Source organism: Eubalaena glacialis, chromosome 5 (genome assembly GCF_028564815.1).
Source record: "Eubalaena glacialis isolate mEubGla1 chromosome 5, mEubGla1.1.hap2.+ XY, whole genome shotgun sequence".
In the NCBI taxonomy this organism is placed as follows: domain Eukaryota; kingdom Metazoa; phylum Chordata; class Mammalia; order Artiodactyla; family Balaenidae; genus Eubalaena; species Eubalaena glacialis.
In genome coordinates this window covers 146591888-146610940 of record NC_083720.1, presented here as the reverse complement: position 1 = coordinate 146610940, position 19053 = coordinate 146591888, and the positions used below count along the sequence as shown (strand labels likewise).

Genomic DNA, 19053 nt, shown 5'->3' with positions numbered 1-19053 from the left:
AAAAACCCACGTGTGATGCAAATACTTACTCAGCAAAGGCCATGAAAGACTACTATTCTCTTTTAATTAATTAATTAATTAATTTATTTATGGCTGTGTTGGGTCTTCGTTTCTGTGCGAGGGCTTTCTCTAGTTGCGGCAAGCGGGGGCCACTCTTCATCGCAATGCGCGGGCCTCTCACTATCGCGGCCTCTCTTGTTGCGGAGCACAGGCTCCAGACGCGCAGGCTCAGTAGTTGTGGCTCACGGGCCCAGTTGCTCCGCAGCATGTGGGATCCTCCCAGACCAGGGCTCGAACCCGTGTCCCCTGCATTGGCAGGCAGATTCTCAACCACCAGGGAAGCCCCTAGACTTCTGTTCTCTTTGATGGTGGTTGGCCTTAATTCAGTGGATAAGCCAGTGATTTGCACAGAAATTGGAACGCCCAATGATGATGAGTGAGAAGACCTCAGGAAGAGCGATGCTGATTCATGCCTGGTTGGAAGAGAAGCAGGTTACCAAAGAGAGAGACGGCATCTCAGAAAGAGTTGGTGTAGTCAAAAGTAAGATTTTTCAGGGCATTCCAAAATGTTAATCGTATTGATTCTTAAATTCTTAATTCTTTAAATAATCTCCTTGGTTTCTTTGGTTTGCTTTCCCATAGTTTTTTCTTTTCTCAAAAAGAGTGAATTTAGGGAAAAAGTTCCAAGGAGGCTTCAGGGACTCCTTGGACTCAGGGCCAGTCCAGCCCACCAGGAAATTACATTTGGCCTGAACTCCCAGGTTGTAAATAATGTTTCTTGGCTGGGCCTTATCCCTTCTGCAAATATCCTCCTCAGGAACTTGCTGCAGCAGAAGGGTCTTGTCATAGGTTTTGATCTTTGGTGATCCCAAGTCCTGACCATCTTTCTATCCTTTTCCTGCCAGTGGCAAGGCTAATGAAATCCCATAAAGACTTAGACTTCAGTTCTGTGTGTGAATCTCATCTCCCACTCCATCCCTGCCCCAAATTCTGTCCCAAACTGGGTTGCAAGAGATTGCTTCAGAAACTCTGTTCAGTTACAGTTAAAGATTGCATAAAGTCATTTACTTGTGTCATTAGGGCAACTGAAATGAGCTCATCCAGTTCATTTCAGAGTCAATACTTAGGCTTTTCCTCCAGGGAAAAATATTCTGTATTGTGCTAATGTTGGTCTTTTAGAATAGTGGTTCTCAACCAGGCTGATTTGCTTCCCAGGGGACATTCAGCAATCTCTAGTGACATTTTTTGGTTGTTACAGTGGTGGAGAATATACTACTGGCATCTAGTGGGCAAAGGCCAGAGATGCTGCTAAGCATCTCACAATTCCACCCACCCAGAAAAGAATTATCCGACCCCCAAAATCAATAGTCCCAAGGTTGAAAAATCTTATTCTAGAAGGACAGCTTTTATGAAAGTTGGGAATGGCTCTTGGCTGGATTTCTTAGGCTATCCATCCTTAGTATCATGGATTCTGTAGATTTGTGGGTAAAACCTTTTTTTTTAAATGGACTTTGGTGCTATTTCTGGAGTTCTGCTCCTCCTGCTTTATGTAAAATACATCGTAGTAAACCAGTGAAAATGAAGATCCAGTTTGACAAAGCATAAATACATGTAGATAAAATATTTTGTTTTTTCTTAACAGCATAGCAGAAGGTACTTCTAAGCATATGGAAGGTTACCTACGGGACATTGGAGTTAATTTCTATGTTTTGGGCAAATTTATTTTTAGAACGGCAGTAACAAAAGATCCAACAAACAAAGTCTAAGTAGCTCCTCTTGTTTGACCACTTAGGTTCCAATACATATAATTATGGTTTTTTTCAAATGTTAGAAACTCTACTTATTTTTTATAGATTAAAACAGTGATGTTAGATGGTATTAAAACTATCTGAATGTGTCTGTTACGCATAAACAAAAGGCTATTTTGCAAATAGATAGTTCTTTTGTAATTAGCAGATGTGGTATGTTCAAGAGTGGGAATTTAAAAGAGACGTTCTCCAAGTCTCTAAAAAACTAAGACTTTATTTAAGGTTAGAAAAATGATTAGTTGCTCGGAAGTCAAAAACAGTAGCAGTGAAATTAGTCCTTGAGTGAATGTAATCGTATCCCTTGTGTTAACTGAGCGAGGCATTAACTTTGCATTTATTGTAGATCTGATTTTTTAAAAACTACTTGCTTTAAACTTGGCATTTGTTGATGAGTGGGCCAGTTTGCACAAGGGATGTTTTTTGCACCTAGGCATAGCATCTACGTCTACTTCAGTGTACCACAATGACAGAAAGAGTCAAAAATACAAAAGTCAATCAGGAAAATAACACTGTGCATATAAATTTCAAGACAGCCTCAAAATGAAATGATGATCCTTGTACTTTGACTTGAAGGAAAAAAAATTTTTTTTAATTAATTAATTTATTTTTGTCTGCGTTGGGTCTTCGTTGCTGGGCGTGGGCTTCCTCTAGCTGTGGCGAGCAGGGGCTACTCCTCACTGTGGTGCACGGGCTTCTCACTGCGGTGGCTTCTCGTTGCGGAGCACAGGCTCTAGGCACGCGGGCTTCAGTAGTTGTGGCACATGGGCTCAGTAGTTGTGGCTCGCGGGCTCTAGAGCGCAGGCTCAGTAGTTGCGGCGCACGGGCTTAGTTGCTCCGCGGCATGTGGGATCCTCCTGGACCAGGGCTCGAACCCGTGTCCCCTGCATTGGCAGGTGGATTCTTAACCACTGCGCCACCAGGGAAGCCCAAGACTTGAAAATTTTAAGATCATCTTGAAAAAGGGATTCTAGAGAGATTTATTCTGTCGGGTGTCCCCAAAGTTAATGTTTTTGTGCATCTGGTCAGCCAGGTCAGATTTAAATCTGATCATCTGATCAGTATGTAGAGTAAGTATTTTGTTGACAGCTTTATAATTCCTACCTATCAGAGTGTTTGCTTTGTTTTTCTTTTATTACGTATTTTTTTAAAATTAATTTTTATTGGAGTATAGTTGCTTTACAATGTTGTGTTAGTTTCTACTGTACGGCAAGATGAACCAGCTTTACATATACATATATCCCCTCTCTTTTGGATTTCCTTCCCATTTAGGTCACCACAGTGCATTAAGTAGAGTTCCCTGTGCTATACATATTTTTTGTTTTTGTTTGTTTAGAATTGATGAGCATTTTAAAACAAGTCCCAAAATCCCTGGGATTGACCTGAACTCAACTAGAGTGTTATTTGAGAAGTTAATGAACTCTCAGCACTCCATGATTCTAGAACAGGTATGTTTTTTTACTTTTACAAAGTGCGTGCTTAAAAATGCATTTTTGCATTGAAATAAGTTGACTTTCAAGAGAAAAAGAAAGAGTAGGATGAAAAGGCAGAAGTCTTGTATAAATCATAACTCTGTAAAATATTCACTTTGGGAATTTGACCTACCTTTAACTTTCTCTCTGGCTTAAGTTTTTCTAAGGAAATGCTCCCCCAGAGTGTAAGGTCTGCATGGGCACAGATCTTTGGCTTTTCTTTTCACTGATGTATCCTGAGCGCCCAGACCAGTGCCTGGCTCATAGAGGGTCTTGAGTACATACTGAATGAATGAGAGTTGAGAGTCTCTCAAATAGTTTATGAATTTAGAGATCAGGTAACTAGATCTCAGGTGTGTTTGAATTTCTCAATACTCTTTTCTCTCATGCAGATCTTAAATAGCTTTGAAAGTTGCCTGATTCCTCAGTTGTCAAGTTCACCACCAGATGTTGAAGCAATGAGAATCTACTTAATACTACCCGAGTTTCCCCTGCTCCAGGATTCTAAGTATTACATAACGTTGACTATTCCCCTGGCTATGGCCATTCTGCGGCTGGATACAAACCCCAGCAAAGTCTTAGGTGATTTGCTACACTGAATACCAGAGGTTTTGTGCTTTTTATTTTATTCGTGTGACCATTGGCTCCTGGTGGATTGACATGCAAGAATCTATTTGTTGCCATTCAATATCCTTAACACTTAAACTTTTCTTTCTTTGCTGTTAATTTCTAATTTGCAGTTTAAACAAATTGAACCATTATTTAGGTTATTTGAAATGATTTACACCAAACTAATCTTGATTTTTAAATATTCACAAAGTTAGATTATTAGACTTTATTTTTTTCTCCTCCTACACTTGCTAGTGGCTAATAGTGCCTCAGAATTAGTGTCTGTCTGTTGTTTTTTCTCTTATACCTAATTTAGGGGGTGGGAGTGAAATGAACAGTTGTGGTGTGATACACAGGTCTCCAGAAAAGGAGAGGAAGAAAATGACCTTAATGGAGACTTACCAAATGTTTGTTTTGTTTTTCTTTTTTAGGACAGTTGAGTCCACACTGATTTTTGCAGGCTACGGACACTTTGCTGAGAATAAGAACCTTCCGTTCCTCAGTGAATTGGAGAGTGTCTCTCATGGGAGTAGAGCCTGAGATGTTTTTATTAATCAAATGCAGAACGGCTGTCACCTGGCTTTTTCCTTTTATTTTATTTTGTCCTGGTAACTTCTTTTTAGGTGTTCACTGCAGCTCAGTAACTGCTGCGTTCCGTAAGGACTAGGACGTTACTTGAGTGTGGTCTCCCCGTGAGTAGAGAGACCTGTGTGGCTCAGGAGGGAATACTGGCTTTTCCACGTTGCTTCCACCTTTTGTAGAAGGTGGAACCGTTCTACAGATAATCATGAAAGCATTAGTAAGATGTTAGTCCTTAATTTTTTTTAAGCTCAAAAGCCCTTTGGGGCATATTTTCTCAGGTGTTCTAATAGACTGTGAGGTAGAGATAGCAATCTTTGAAAGGAATATTACCTGACTTTTAAAAGTTTGGGGTTTTTTTTTTACAGGACTTAGGTGGTGGCTGAGAAGAGGGCTAAAAGGATGAGGATATGTGAATGCTCCTGCCCGAAATATGTGCCGGAGCATCTTGTCCACATGTTCCCTTGGAACTGAACTTTTAGATTAGCCTTCTGGATGAGTCCTTGAGGAAAAAATCAGATAAAGCTTTATAACAGAGCTCCAGGATTCTCGTACAGCTGCCACTGTCTCCAGAAATGCTTTAATGGATTTTTTTTTTTAATATTTATTTATTTATTTGGCTGCACTGGCTGTTAGTTGCGACACGTGGGATCTTTTTTTTTTTTTTTAATTTTATTTATTTATTTATGGCTGCGTTGGATCTTCGTTTCTGTGCGAGGGCTTTCTCCAGTTGCGGCAAGTGGGGGCCACTCTTCATTGCGGTGCGCGGGCCTCTCACTCTCGCGGCCTCTCTTGTTGCGGAGCACAGGCTCCAGACGCGCAGGCTCAGTAATTGTGGCTCACGGGCCCAGCCGCTCCGCGGCATGTGGGATCCTCCCAGACCAGGGCTCGAACCCGTGTCCCCTGCACTGGCAGGCAGACTCCCAACCACTGCGCCACCAGGGAAGCCCTAATGGATTCTTTTTAAAGTTAGTTTTGGGAAGCTGTATTTTAGACTAATGCTTATCTTCTAGCTGGAGCAGTTTTTAGCTAGTAGGCAGAAGACATCAATACTTGATGAAGGTCACATGTTGAAATATGTCTTTCCTTTCTTTCTAAAGATAACTGGTGGTCTCAGGTATGCCCGAAATACTTCACGAAGCTGGTAAACCTCTATAAAGGTGCAGTCGTTTATCTACTGAGAGGAAGAAAGACATTCTTAATTCCTGTACTGTTTAACAATTATGTTACAGCAGCGCTCAAGCTCTTGGAGAAGTTATACAAGGTGAGCATAGAGAAGAGCCAGAGGGGGTAGGGATGAAGAGATAGTAGGGTAAAATGATCTACCGAGATGTTCTATGGGAAGCCATTTACCAGTTGCCTGGGTCTTAGTTGTCCTTGTTTTGTTCTTCATCAGGTAAATCTTAAAGTGACGCATGTGGAATATGATACATTTTATATTCCTGAAATTTCCAGTCTTGTGGACATTCAGGAAGACTACCTCATGTGGTTCTTACATCAAGCAGGCATGGTAAGAATTCATGTAAAGCATATCTCAAAGCTTTAATCTTTTTCTCAGAGTACAAGTAAGGGCAAGAAAAGCACATCTGAACTCTAAAATTTGTCCTTGACTTTGATGTTAGTGCTATACCTGTGTTTTATCATCTGGCTTTTGCATTTTTGAAACACTGAAGTGCTTTGAGTAATCACAAGCAGTCACAAATGGGTAGTCACCCAGAACGGTATAAATTTTAATTAGTTGCCAACATTAAAAAAAATCAAGGTATCTAAAGTAGTCAAACTCATAGAAAGTAGAATGGTGGTTGCCAGGGTCTGGGGAAGGAGAAAATGGAGAGTTGTTGTTTATTGGGTGTAGACTTTATTTAATTTATTTTTTTAATTGAAGTATAGTTGATTTACGATACTGTGTTAGTTTCAGGTGTACAGCGCAGTGATTCATATATCTATATCTATATATGTTCCTTTTCAGATTGTTTTCCCTTATAGGGTATTACAAAATATTGAGTATAGTTCCCTGTGCGATACAATAGGTCCTTGTTCTTCATCTGTTTTGTATATAGTAGTGTGTATATGTTAATCCCAAACTCCTTATTTATCCCTCCCCCCATCTTTCCCCTTTGGTAACCATGAGTTTGTTTTCTATGTCTGTGAGTCTATTTCTGTTTTATAAATAAGTTCATTTTTATCATTTTTTTAGATTTCACATATAAGTGATATCGTATGATATTTGTCTTTCTCTGTCTGGCTTACTTTACTTAGTATGATCATCTCTAGGACTTTCAGTTTTGCATGATGAAAAAGTTCTGGAGATTCATTGCACGATCATGTGAATGTAGTTAACACTAATGAACTGTACACTTAAAGATGTTAAAGATGGTAAACTTTATATGTCTTTTACCACAATTTTAAAGAGTCAAGACACATAAAATGTATTTCTGGCTTTTCTTGAAACTTGGAAGATCTGGCAACGTGACCTGTCTTTCCAGGTGGCGCCAGTTGGCTGGAGTTCAGTGGGGGCTCTTTGGATGAGGCTGAGACGTGCCAGAGTCCCCACTGCAGCTTGATTTTGACATTGAGGAAAGGATCATTTACTAAGTGTCTTCATCTAACAGCTAGCCTACTTTAGTCATCATATGTCAGCTGCCTGAACCCTACAGGCTACCTCTGACTTGGGATTACGTGTGTGGAAATGTCACGTATCCCTGACCTGGTTCTCACTGTACGTTAGAACTGCGGGTTCCTGCCTGCCACCCTTGGCCTGGTTCCTCAGTTTGATTGTAGACTGGCTTGGGATATATGCAAGGCTTTTTAGGATCCCCCATCTGTGGATTATGTATAAATTTGAGTGATGTCAGAAAACAGAGTGATTATTTGGTTATTATATTTAGTGAAGCCACGCATAGCAGACACATTTGAGGTAAGTCCTTGCCAATTTAGCAGATTCATCACTGACCTTTAGGCAGTATTTCCCTGTACCCTGTAGGGCTTTTGGAGGTCAGTAGTGGTTTCCAAAAGCAAGGCATTTAAATCGGTTTATTTAACTAAGGAAGATTTTTTTCTTTGTTAAATAACAGATGATCAACGCTAGACACAATATTGTGTTTTTAGTAAGACTTCTGATTACTTTAAAAAACCAAAATCCTTTTCAAAAAAGTGGATGAGTCTTCAAAACGGGTTTACATGGAAATTTAACATGGAGGCTAGCAGTGAACTCTGTTTTCATCTGCTGATTTAGAAATTGTAAAAAGATAAGCCTCTCTGTTTTATCAGTTTGTGAATACTCTTTGAATCATAAAATGTTAAGAGCTGAAGTAAGCCTTATGAATTATTTAGCCAACTGCTTTGTTTCTAGGTGAGAAATTGGAGGCCCAGAGAAGCTAAACAATTTTTCCACCAATTCAATTAGCTTAAAAGCCAATTTTTCTGACTTCTAATCTACCCTTTCTTGCTGCTGAATAAAATAATTCTAATGAGCCCTAATTCTTTTTGACCCTGAAAAAGAAGTTGCTGGTGTTAAAATATAGGTTACCATGACTGTGGTCTCTGAATGGAGATACTTAAGTGAGCAACTTCTATAGTTCCTTTCTCTTAACATTTGATAAGCAAATATAAGTCTTAAATACCAGCTGCTCATCTCCTCTTCAGAAATTAGTTATTATAGAAAGATAGAAAATTAGGTGAAATTACTGTGTGACCTTTTGTGATTTCTGTGGCATTTTTTTCTGTTATACAGTGCTATTAGAAATTAAGGTTTATATTTCTTCATATCTTGGATTTTAACCTAAAATGCTAAAGCTATTTCATATATTGATTCATGTTTTTTTTTTTTTTTTTTAAAGTAAGCGGTACCTTATTTTCTTTTATTTATTTATTTATTTATGGCTGTGTTGGGTCTTCGTTTCTGTGCGAGGGCTTTCTCTAGTTGCGGCAAGTGGGGGCCACTCTTCATCGCGGTGCGTGGGCCTCCCACTATCGTGGCCTCTCTTGTTGCGGAGCACAGGCTCCAGACGCGCAGGCTCAGTAGTTGTGGCTCACGGGCCTAGTTGCTCCGCGGCATGTGGGATCTTCCCAGACCAGGGCTCGAACCCGTGTCCCCTGCATTGGCAGGCAGATTCTCAACCACTGCGCTACCAGGGAAGCCCCTGATTCATGTTTTTTTGACTACTTTTTTTTCGAGGTATAGTTGACATGTAACATTATATTAGTTTCAGGTGTGTAACATAATGACTCGATACTTACATACACTGTGAAATGATCATCACAGTAAGTCTAGTCACTGTCTGTCACCACACAGTTACAAATTTTGTTTTTCTTGTGATGAGAACTTTTTTTTTTTTTAAACATCTTTATTGAAGTATAATTGCTTTACAATGGTGTGTTACTTTCTGCTTTATAACAAAGTGAATCAGTTATACATATACATATGTTCCCATATCTCTTCCCTCTTGCATCTCCCTCCCTCCCACCCTCCCTATCCCACCCCTCTAGGTGGTCACAAAGCACCGAGCTGATCTCCCTGTGCTATGCGGCCGCTTCCCACTAGCTATCTATTTTACATTTGGTAGTGTGTATATGTCCATGACACTCTCTCACCCTGTCACATCTCACCCCTCCCGCTCCCCATATCCTCAAGTCCATTCTCTAGTAGGTCTGTGTCTTTATTCCCGTCTTGCCACTAGGTTCTTCATGACCTTTTTTTTTTTTCCCCTTAGATTCCATATATATGTGTTAACATACTGTATTTCTTTTTCTCTTTCTGACTTACTTCACTCTGTATGACAGACTCTAACTCCATCCACCTCATTACAAATACCTCCATTTCATTTCTTTTTATGGCTGAGTAATATTCCATTGTATATATGTGCCACATCTTCTTTATCCATTCATCCGATGATGGACACTTAGGTTGCTTCCATGTCCTGGCTATTGTAAACAGAGCTGCAATGAATATTTTGGTACATGACTCTTTCTGAATTACGGTTTTCTCAGGGTATATGCCCAGTAGTGGGATTGCTGGGTGGTATGGTAGTTCTATTTTTAGTTTTTTAAGGAACCTCCATACTGTTCTCCATAGTGGCTGTATCAATTTACAGTCCCACCAACAGTGCAAGAGTGTTCCCTTTTCTCCACACCCTCTCCAGCATTTATTGTTTGTAGATTTTTTGATGATGGCCATTCTGACCGGTGTGAGATGATACCTCATTGTAGTTTTGATTTGCATTTCTCTAATGATTAATGATGTTGAGCATTCTTTCATGTGTCTGTTGGCAATCTGTATCTCTTCTTTGGAGAAATGTCTATTTAGGTCTTCTGCCCATTTTTGGATTGGGTTGTTTGTTTTTTTGTTATTGGGCTGCATGAGCTGCTTGTAAATCTTGGAGATGAATCCTTTGTCAGTTGCTTCATTTGCAAATATTTTCTCCCATTCTGAGGGTTGTCTTTTGGTCTTGTTTATGGTTTCCTTTGCTGTGCAAAAGCTTTTAAGTTTCATTAGGTCCCATTTGTTTATTTGTGTTTTTATTTCCATTTCTCTAGGAGCTGGGTCAAAAAGGATCTTGCTGTGATTTATGTCATAGAGTGTTCTGCCTATGTTTTCCATGATGAGAACTTTTAAGATTTACTCTCTTAGCAGCTTTAGCAACTAAAATATGCAATGCAGTTTTACTGTCAGTAGTCACTATGCTGTGCATTATATCACTGTGACTTATTTATTTTATAACTGGAAGTTTGTACCTTTGACCCTCTTCACGCATTTTACCCACCGGCTATCCCCTCTCCCCTCTGGCAACCACTAAACTGTCTCTTTATCTATGAGCTTGTTGTTGTTTTGCTTTGCTTTGCTTTGTTTGTTTAGATTCCAAGTATAAGTGAAATAATACAGCATTTGTCTTTCTTTGTCTGACTTATTTCACTTAGCATAGTGCCTTCAAGGTCCATCCAGGTTGTTGAAAATGGCAAGATTCCATTTTTTGTAATGTCTGAGTGTTACCGAACCAAACTTGGGTCCGTTTGCCTGCACTCCGTAAAGCCAGTTTCTGATGCCAGCTTGTGGGAAGGAAAGTGCAGCATTCACTGCAGGGTACCAAGCGAGGAGTCCAGGGAAGCTAGTGTTCAAAACACCTGAACTCCCCGGTGGGTTTCAGGAAAGCGTTTTTAAAGGCCAGGTGAGGGAGGGGAGTCGCAGAGTATGTAATCTGCCCGTGCACAAGTCTCTGATTGGTTGATGGGGAGGTAACAGGGCAGTGTCACATGATCAATCCTCAGGCTCCAGTGGGTCTGGGGGCTGTGTGCTCCTGGTCATCAGGTAGTTAGTTTCTTCCATTTGGTGGTGGTTTTAGTATCTGCAAGACAGCTCAGGAAATGCGCATCTGATACCGTTATCTAGGTCCTTCAGAGAGGGGCTAAAACAGAGGGTATGGGGGAGGGGTCCGTCCTAGGAAGGCCCCATAGGGTCCTGCTCCGTTACAGGAGTACTGTTCCACTGTGTGTATATATACCCCATCTTCTTTATCCATTCATCCATCTGTGGACGCTTCGGTTGTTTCCACATCTTGGCTAATGTAAATAAGGCTGCTATGGATATGGGGGTACGTAAATCTTTTCAAATTAGTGTTTTCGTATTCTTTGGATAAATACCCAGAAGTGGAACTGCTGGATCATATGGTAGTTCTATTTTCAATTTTTTGAGGAACCTCCATACAATTTTCCATACTGGCTGCACCAGCTTAAATTCCCACCAACAGTGCATAAGGGTTCCCATTTCTCCACATCCTTGCCCACCCTTGTTATTTTTTGTCTTTTTGATAATAGACATTCTGACAGGTGTGAGGTGAAACCTCACTGTGGTTTTGATTTGCATTTCCCTGATGATTAATGATGTTGAGCATCTTTTCATGTGCCTGTTGGCCATCTGTATGTCATCTTCGGAAAAATGTCTATTGGGTTAATTGGGTTAACCCAATAATTTTTAATTAATTGGGTTAACCCAATAATTTTTAATTAATTGGGTTGGTGGTGTTTTTTTTTTTTGATATTCAGTTGTATGAGTTCTTTGTATATTTTGGACATTAACCCCTTATCAGATATATTGTTTGCAAATACCTCTCCCATTCTGTAGGCTGCCTTTTCATTTTGTTGATAGTTTCCTTTGCTCTGCAGAAGCTTTTTAGTTTGATGTAGTTCCATTTGTTTATTTTTGCTTTTGTTGCCTTTGATTTTGAAGTTGGATCCAAAAAATCATTGCCAAGACTGATGTCACGTTGCTTACTACCTACGTTTTCTTCTATGAGTTTTATGGCTTTAGGTCTTACGTTCAGGTCTTTAATCCATGTTAAGTTAATTTTTATGTATGATAAGTAAAATAGTGGTCCAGTTTTATCCTTTTGTATGTGCCCATCCAGTTTTCTCAACACCATTTATTGAAGAGACTGTCCTTTTCCCATTGTGTGATCTGGCCTCCTTTACATAAATTAATTGGCCATATATGCATGGGTTTATTTCTGAGCTTAACCACTTTTAAATGATAGTAATGAACAATAAGTGGATTTTCCCCCAGCTTTACTGAGGGATAATCGACATTATTGTATGTATTTAAAGTGTACAATATGATGATTTGATATACACTGTAAAATGATTACAAAGATCAAGTTAATTAACACATCCATTACCTCACATAGTTAACTTCTTTTTTGTGTGCTTTGAGAATGCTTAACATGTACTCTCATCAAGTTCCCAGTATTTAATTCTGTGTTATTAACTATAGTCACCATGCTGTGCTTTAGCTCCTTAGAACTTACTTATAACTGAAAAGATTGTACCCTTTGACCTATATCTCCCCATCGCCTCCCCTGTTTCCGCCCTAGCCCCTGGCAACCACCATTATTCTGTTCCTGTGAGATTGGCTTTCTTGTTTTTTTTAGATTCCACATATAAATGATACCATACAGTATTTGTCTCTCTCTGTCTGGCTTATTTCACTTAATGTAAAATGCCCTTTAGTTTAAATGCCCTTTAGGAAAATGCCCTTTTTTATGGATGAATAATATTCCTGTGTGTGTGTCTGTGTGTCTGTCTGTCTCACACTATATGAGTTTTTATGTGTTAAATTTTTTGCCTTGGCAGTAACCGAGGCAGTATAGCATACAGTTCAGAGCATGTGCTTTAGTCAAAAAGAACTGGGTTCAAGTCTCAACTCTGGCCTACTACCTATGTGACCTTAGGCAAATTACTTAATTTCTATAAGCCTAGCATCCTCATTTATAAATGTGAATTATAACAGTACTGTGAGAATTAAATGGGAGAAACCATGGAAAGGCCTTACTTGTCAGAGTACCTAGTGCCTGGCATATCATAAGCCCTAATAACTATTTTTCAGTAAGCAGTCTTGGGCACCTAATGTATGTCATGTGCCTGCTACCACTGGGGATGGAGACACGTACAGGACATGGTGGCTGCCTCTGTGGGGTGTTCAGTGTAGTGCAAAAGGAATTACAAAGGGACATAATATGTATGGGCAAAGGGCTATGGTGTATAAAAGCAACATTCTAAAGTGGCTGCTTTTTGCTTATTTTATTTATTATTATTATTTTTTAACATCTTTGCTGGAGTATAATTGCTTTACAGTGGTGTGTTAGTTTCTGCTGTTTAACAAAGTGAATCAGTTATACATATACATATATCCCCATATCTCCTCCCTCTTGCGTCTCCCTCCCATCCTCCCTATCCCACCCCTCTAGGTGGTCACAAAGCACCGAGCTGATCTCCCTGTGTTATGCAGCTGCTTCCCACTAGCTATCTACTTTACATTTGGTAGTGTATATATGTCATTGCCACTCTCTCACTTCATCCCAGCTTACCCTTCCCCCTCCCCGTGTCCTCAAGTCCATTCTCTATGTCTGCATCTTTATTCCTGTCCTGTTCCAAGGTTCTTCAGAACCATTTTTTTTTAGATTCCATATATATGTGTTAGCATACGGTACTTGTTTTTCTCTTTCTGACTTACTTCACTCTGTATGACAGACTCTAGGTCCATCCACCTCACTACAAATAACTCAATTTCGTTTCTTTTTATGGCTGAGTAATACTCCATTGTATATATGTGCCACTTCTTCTTTATCCACTCATCTGTCGATGGACACTTAGGTTGCTTCCATGTCCTGGCTATTGTAAATAGAGCTGCAATGAACATTTTGGTACATGACTCTCTTTGAATTATGGTTTTCTCAGGGTATATGCCCAGTAGTGGGATTGCTGGGTCATATGGTAGTTCTATTTTTAGTTTTTTAAGGAACCTCCATAGTGTTCTCCATAGTGGCTGTATCAATTTACATTCCCACCAACAGTGCAAGAGGGTTCCCTTTTCTCCACACCCTCTCCAGCATTTATTGTTTGTAGATTTTTTGATGATGGCCATTCTGACCGGTGTGAGGTGATACCTCATTGTAGTTTTGAATTACATTTCTCTAATGATTAGTGCTGTTGAGCATCCTTTCATGTGTTTGTTGGCAATCTGTATATCTTCTTTGGAGAAATGTCTATTTAGGTCTTCTGCCCATTTTTGGATTGCATTGTTTGTTTTTTTGTTATTGAGCTGCATGAGCTGCTTGTAAATTTTGGAGATTAATCCTTTGTCAGTTGCTTCGTTTGCAAATATTTTCTCCCATTCTGAGGGTTGTCTTTTGGTCTTGTTTATGGTTTCCTTTGCTGTGCAAAAGCTTTTAAGTTTCATTAGGTCCCATTTGTTTGTGTTTTTATTTCCATTTCTCTAGGAGCTGGGTCAAAAAGGATCTTGCTGTGATTTATGTCATAGAGTGTTCTGCCTATGTTTTCCTCTAAGAGTTTGATAGTGTCTGGCCTTACATTTAGGTCTTTAATCCATTTTGAGTTTATTTTTGTGTATGGTGTTAGGGAGTGTTCTTATTTCATACTTTTACATGTACCTGTCCAGTTTTCCCAGCACCACTTATAAAGAGGCTGTCTTTCCTCCACTGTATATGCTTGCCTCCTTTATCAAAGATAAGGTGACCATATGTGCGTGGGTTTATCTCTGGGCTTTCTATCCTGTTCCATTGATCTATATTTCTGTTTTTGTGCCAGTACCATACTGTCTTGATTACTGTAGCTTTGTAGTATAGTCTGAAGTCAGGGAGCCTGATTCCTCCAGCTCCATTTTTCGTTCTCAAGATTGCTTTGGCTATTTGGGGTCTTTTGTGTTTCCATACAAATTGTGAAATTTTTTGTTCTAGTTCTGTGAAAAATGCCAGTGGTAGTTTGATAGGGATTGCATTGAATCTGTAGATTGCTTTGGGTAGTAGAGTCATTTTCACAATGTTGATTCTTCCAATCCAAGAACATGGTATATCTCTCCATCTATTTGTATCATCTTTAATTTCTTTCATCAGTGTCTTATAATTTTCTGCATACAGGTCTTTTGTCTCCTTAGGTAGGTTTATTCCTAGATATTTTATTCTTTTTGTTGCAGTGGTAAATGGGAGTGTTTTCTTAATTTCACTTTTAGATTTTTCATCATTAGTATATAGGAATGCAAGAGATTTCTGTGCATTAATTTTGTATCCTGCTACTTTACCAAATTCATTGATTAGCTCTAGTAGTTTTCTGGTAGCATCTTTAGGATTCTCTATGTATAGTATCATGTCATCTGCAAACAGTGACAGCTTTACTTCTTCTTTTCCGATTTGGATTCCTTTTATTTCTTTTTCTTCTCTGATTGCTGTGGCTAACACTTCCAAAACTATGTTGAATAAGAGTGGTGAGAGTGGGCAACCTTGTCTTGTTCCTGATCTTAGTGGAAATGGTTTCAGTTTTTCACCATTGAGGACAATGTTGGCTGTGGGTTTGTCATATATTGCCTTTATTATGTTGAGGAAAGTTCCCTCTATGCCTACTTTCTGCAGGGCTTTTATCATAAATGGGTGTTGAATTTTGTCAAAAGCTTTCTCTGCATCTATTGAGATGATCATATGGTTTTTCTCCTTCAATTTGTTAATATGGTGTATCACGTTGATTGATTTGCATATATTGAAGAATCCTTGCATTCCTGGGATAAACCCCACTTGATCATGGTGTATAATCTTTTTAATGTGCTGTTGAATTCTGTGTGCTAGTATTCTGTTGAGGATTTTTGCATCTATGTTCATCAGTGATATTGGCCTGTAGTTTTCTTTCTTTGTGACATCTTTGTCTGGTTTTCGTATCAGGGTGATGGTGGCCTCATAGAATGAGTTTGGGAGTGTTCCTCCCTCTGCAATATTTTGGAAGAGTTTGAGAAGGATAGGTGTTAGCTCTTCTTTAAATGTTTGATAGAATTTGCCTGTGAAGCCATCTGGTCCTGGGCTTTTGTTTGTTGGAAGATTTTTAATCACAGTTTCAATTTCAGTGCTTGTGATTGGTCTGTTTATATTTTCTGTTTCTTCCTGGTTCAGTCTCAGAAGGTTGTGTCTTTCTAAGAATTTGTCCATTTCTTCCAGGTTGTCCATTTTATTGGCATGGAGTTGCTTGTAGTAATCTCTCGTGGTCGTTTGTATTTCTGCAGTGTCAGTTGTTACTTCTCCTTTTTCATTTCTAATTCTATTGATTTGAGTCTTCTCCCTTTTTTTCTTGATGAGTCTGGCTGATGGTTTATCAATTTTGTTTATCTTCTCAAAGAACCAGCTTTTAGTTTTATTGATCTTTGCTATTGTTTCCTTCATTTCTTTTTCATTTATTTCTGATCTGATCTTTATGATTTCTTTTCTTCTGCTAACTTTGGGGGTTTTTTTTGTGCTTCTTTCTGTAATTGCTTTAGATGTAAGGTTAGGTTGTTCATTTGAGCTGTTTCTTGTTTCTTGAGGTAGGATTGTATTGCTATAAACTTCCCTCTTAGAACTGCTTTTGCTACATCCCATAGGTTTTGGGTCGTTGTGTTTTCATTGTTATTTGTTTCTAGGTATTTTTTGATTTGCTCTTTGATTTCTTCATTGATCTCTTGGGTATTTAGTAGTGTATTGTTTAGCCTCCATGTGTTTGTATTTTTTACAGATTTTTTCCTGTAATTGATATCTAGTCTCATAGCGTTGTGGTCGGAAAAGATACTTGATAAGATTTCAATTTTCTTAAATTTACTAAGGCTTGATTTGTGACCCAAGATATGATCTGTCCTGGAGAATGTTCCATGAACACTTGAGAGGAAAGTGTATTCTGTTGTTTTTGGGTGGAATGTCCTATAAATATCAATTAAGTCCATCTTGTTTAATGTATCATGTAAAGCTTGTGTTTCCTTATGTCTTTTCATTTTGGATGATCTGTCCATTGGGAAGTAGGGTGTTAAAGTCCCCTACTATGATTGTATTATTGTCAATTTCCCCTTTTATGGCTGTAAGCATTTGCCTTATGTTTTGAGGTGCTCCTATGTTGGGTTCATAAATATTTACAATTGTTATATCTTCTCGGACTGATCCCTTGATCATTATGTAGTGTCCTTCTTTGTCTCTTGTAATAGTCTTTATTTTAAAGTCTATTTTGTCTGATATGACAATTGCTACTCCAGCTTTCTTTTTATTTCCATTTACATGGAATATCTTTTTCCATCCCCTGACTTTCAGTCTGTATATGTCCCTAGGTCTGAAGTGGGTCTCTTGTAGACAGCATGTATGCGAATCTTGTTTTTGTATCCATTCAGCAAGTCTATGTCTTTTGGTTGGACCATTTAATCCATTTACATTTAAGGTAGTTATCGATGTGTATGTTCCTATTACCATTTTCTTAATTGTTTTGGGTTTGTTATAGTAGGTCTTTTCCTTCTCTTGTGTTTCCTGCCTAGAGAATTCCTTTAACGTTTGTTGTAAAGCTGGTTTGGTGGTGCTGAATTCTCTTAGCTTTTGCTTGTCTGTAAAGGTTTTAATTTCTCCATTGAATCTGAATAGATCCTTGCTGGGTAGAATAATCTTGGTTGTAGGTTTTTCTCCTTCATCACTTTAAATATGTCCTGCCACTCCCTCCTGGCTTGCAGAGTTTCTGCTGAAAGATCAGCTGTTAACCTTATGGGGATTCCCTTTTATGTTATTTGTTGTTTTTCCCTTGCTGCTTTTAATATGTTTTCTTTGTATTTAATTTTTGACAGTTTGATTAGTGTGTCTTGGTGTGTTTCTCCTTGGATTTATCCTGTCTGTATGGGACTCTCTGCGCTTCTTGGACTTGATTGACTATTTCCTTTGCCATAATAGGGAAGTTTTCAACTATAATCTCTTGAAATATTTTCTCAGTCCCTTTCTTTTTCTCTTCTTCTTCTGGGACCCCTATAATTCGAATGTTGGTGCATTTAATGTTGAACCAGTGGTCTCTGAGACTGTCCTCAATTCTTTTCATTCTTTTTCTTTATTCTGCTCTGCGGTAGTTACTTCCACAATTTTATCTTCCAGGTCACTTAACCGTTCTTCTGCCTCAGTTATTCTGCTCTTGATTCCTTCTAGAGAATTTTTAATTTCATTTATTGTGTTGTTCATCATTGTTTGTTTGCTCTTTAGTTCTTCTAGGTCCTTGTTAAACGTTTCTTGTATTTTCTACATTCTGTTTCCAAGATTTTGGATCATCTTTACTATCATTACTCTGAATTCTTTTTCAGGTTGACTGCCTATTTCCTCTTCATTTGTTTGGTCTGGTGGGTTTTTACCTTGCTCTTTCATCTGCTGTGTGTTTCTCTGTCTTCTCATTTTGCTTAACTTACTGTGTTTGGTATCTCCTTTTTGCAGACTGCAGGTTCGTAGTTCCCATTGTTTTTGGTGTCTGTCTCCAGTGGCTAAGGTTGGTTCAGTGGGTTGTGTAGGCTTCCTGGTGGAGGGCAGTGGTGCCTGTGTTCTGGTGGATGAGGCTGGATCTTGTCTTTCTGGTGGGCAGGACCGCGTCCTGTGGTGTGTTTTGGGGTGTCTGTGGCCTTATTATGATTTTAGGCAGCTTCTCTGCTAATGGGTGGGGTTGTGTTCCTGTCTTGCTAGTTGTTTGGCATAGGGTGTCCAGCACTGGTGCTTGCTGGTCATTGAGTGGAGCTGGGTCTTAGCTTTGAGACAGAGGTCTCTGGGAGAGCTCTCGCTGATTGATATTATGTGGGGCCAGGAGGTCTCTGCTGGACCAGTGTCCTGAACTTGGCTCTCCCACCTCAGAGGCACAGGCCTGACACCCGGCCGGAGCACCAAGACCCTGTCAGCCACACGGCCAGGTACGTGGGGAGTTTCTTGCCTTTTGGGAAGTCTGAGGTCTTCTGCCAGCGTTCAGTAGGTGTTCTGTAGGAGTTGTTCCACATGTGGATGCATTTCTGATGTATTTGTGGTGAGGAAGGTGATCTCCATGTCTTACTCCTCTGCCATCTTGAAGGTCTCCCTCAGCTTATTTTAAAGAAGAGGTGGTAGTGGCTTATTTATTTCCGTTTATTAACTGCCATCATCTACACTTGAAAACCAAATAGCACACAGAATGAGTGACTTTGTGGGCCCCATAGAGGGCCTGACAAGTGAGAAAGTGAGTGATACAAAGAAAATGCTTCATTGTAAAGCAACCGTACTCCAATAAAAATTAATTTAAAAAAAAAACAAAGGAAA

General features: G+C 39.2%; 1 protein-coding gene across 6 annotated transcripts in view; it reads left to right on the top strand.

Moving 5' to 3' along the window:
* The window catches only part of HERC3 (HECT and RLD domain containing E3 ubiquitin protein ligase 3), a 150062-nt gene that overhangs the window by 68869 nt on the left and 62140 nt on the right, over positions 1-19053 (top strand). For 5 of the 6 annotated variants that reach the window (XM_061192621.1, XM_061192624.1, XM_061192620.1 and 2 more), the window contains 4 exons: positions 3142-3253; positions 3670-3859; positions 5566-5729; positions 5862-5975. In XM_061192621.1, coding sequence (XP_061048604.1) covers positions 3142-3253; positions 3670-3859; positions 5566-5729; positions 5862-5975 — 580 coding nt within the window. Of the gene's footprint in view, positions 1-3141; positions 3254-3669; positions 3860-4317; positions 4425-5565; positions 5730-5861; positions 5976-19053 lie in introns of those variants that run through there. The other variant, XM_061192626.1, reaches the window with a different exon arrangement.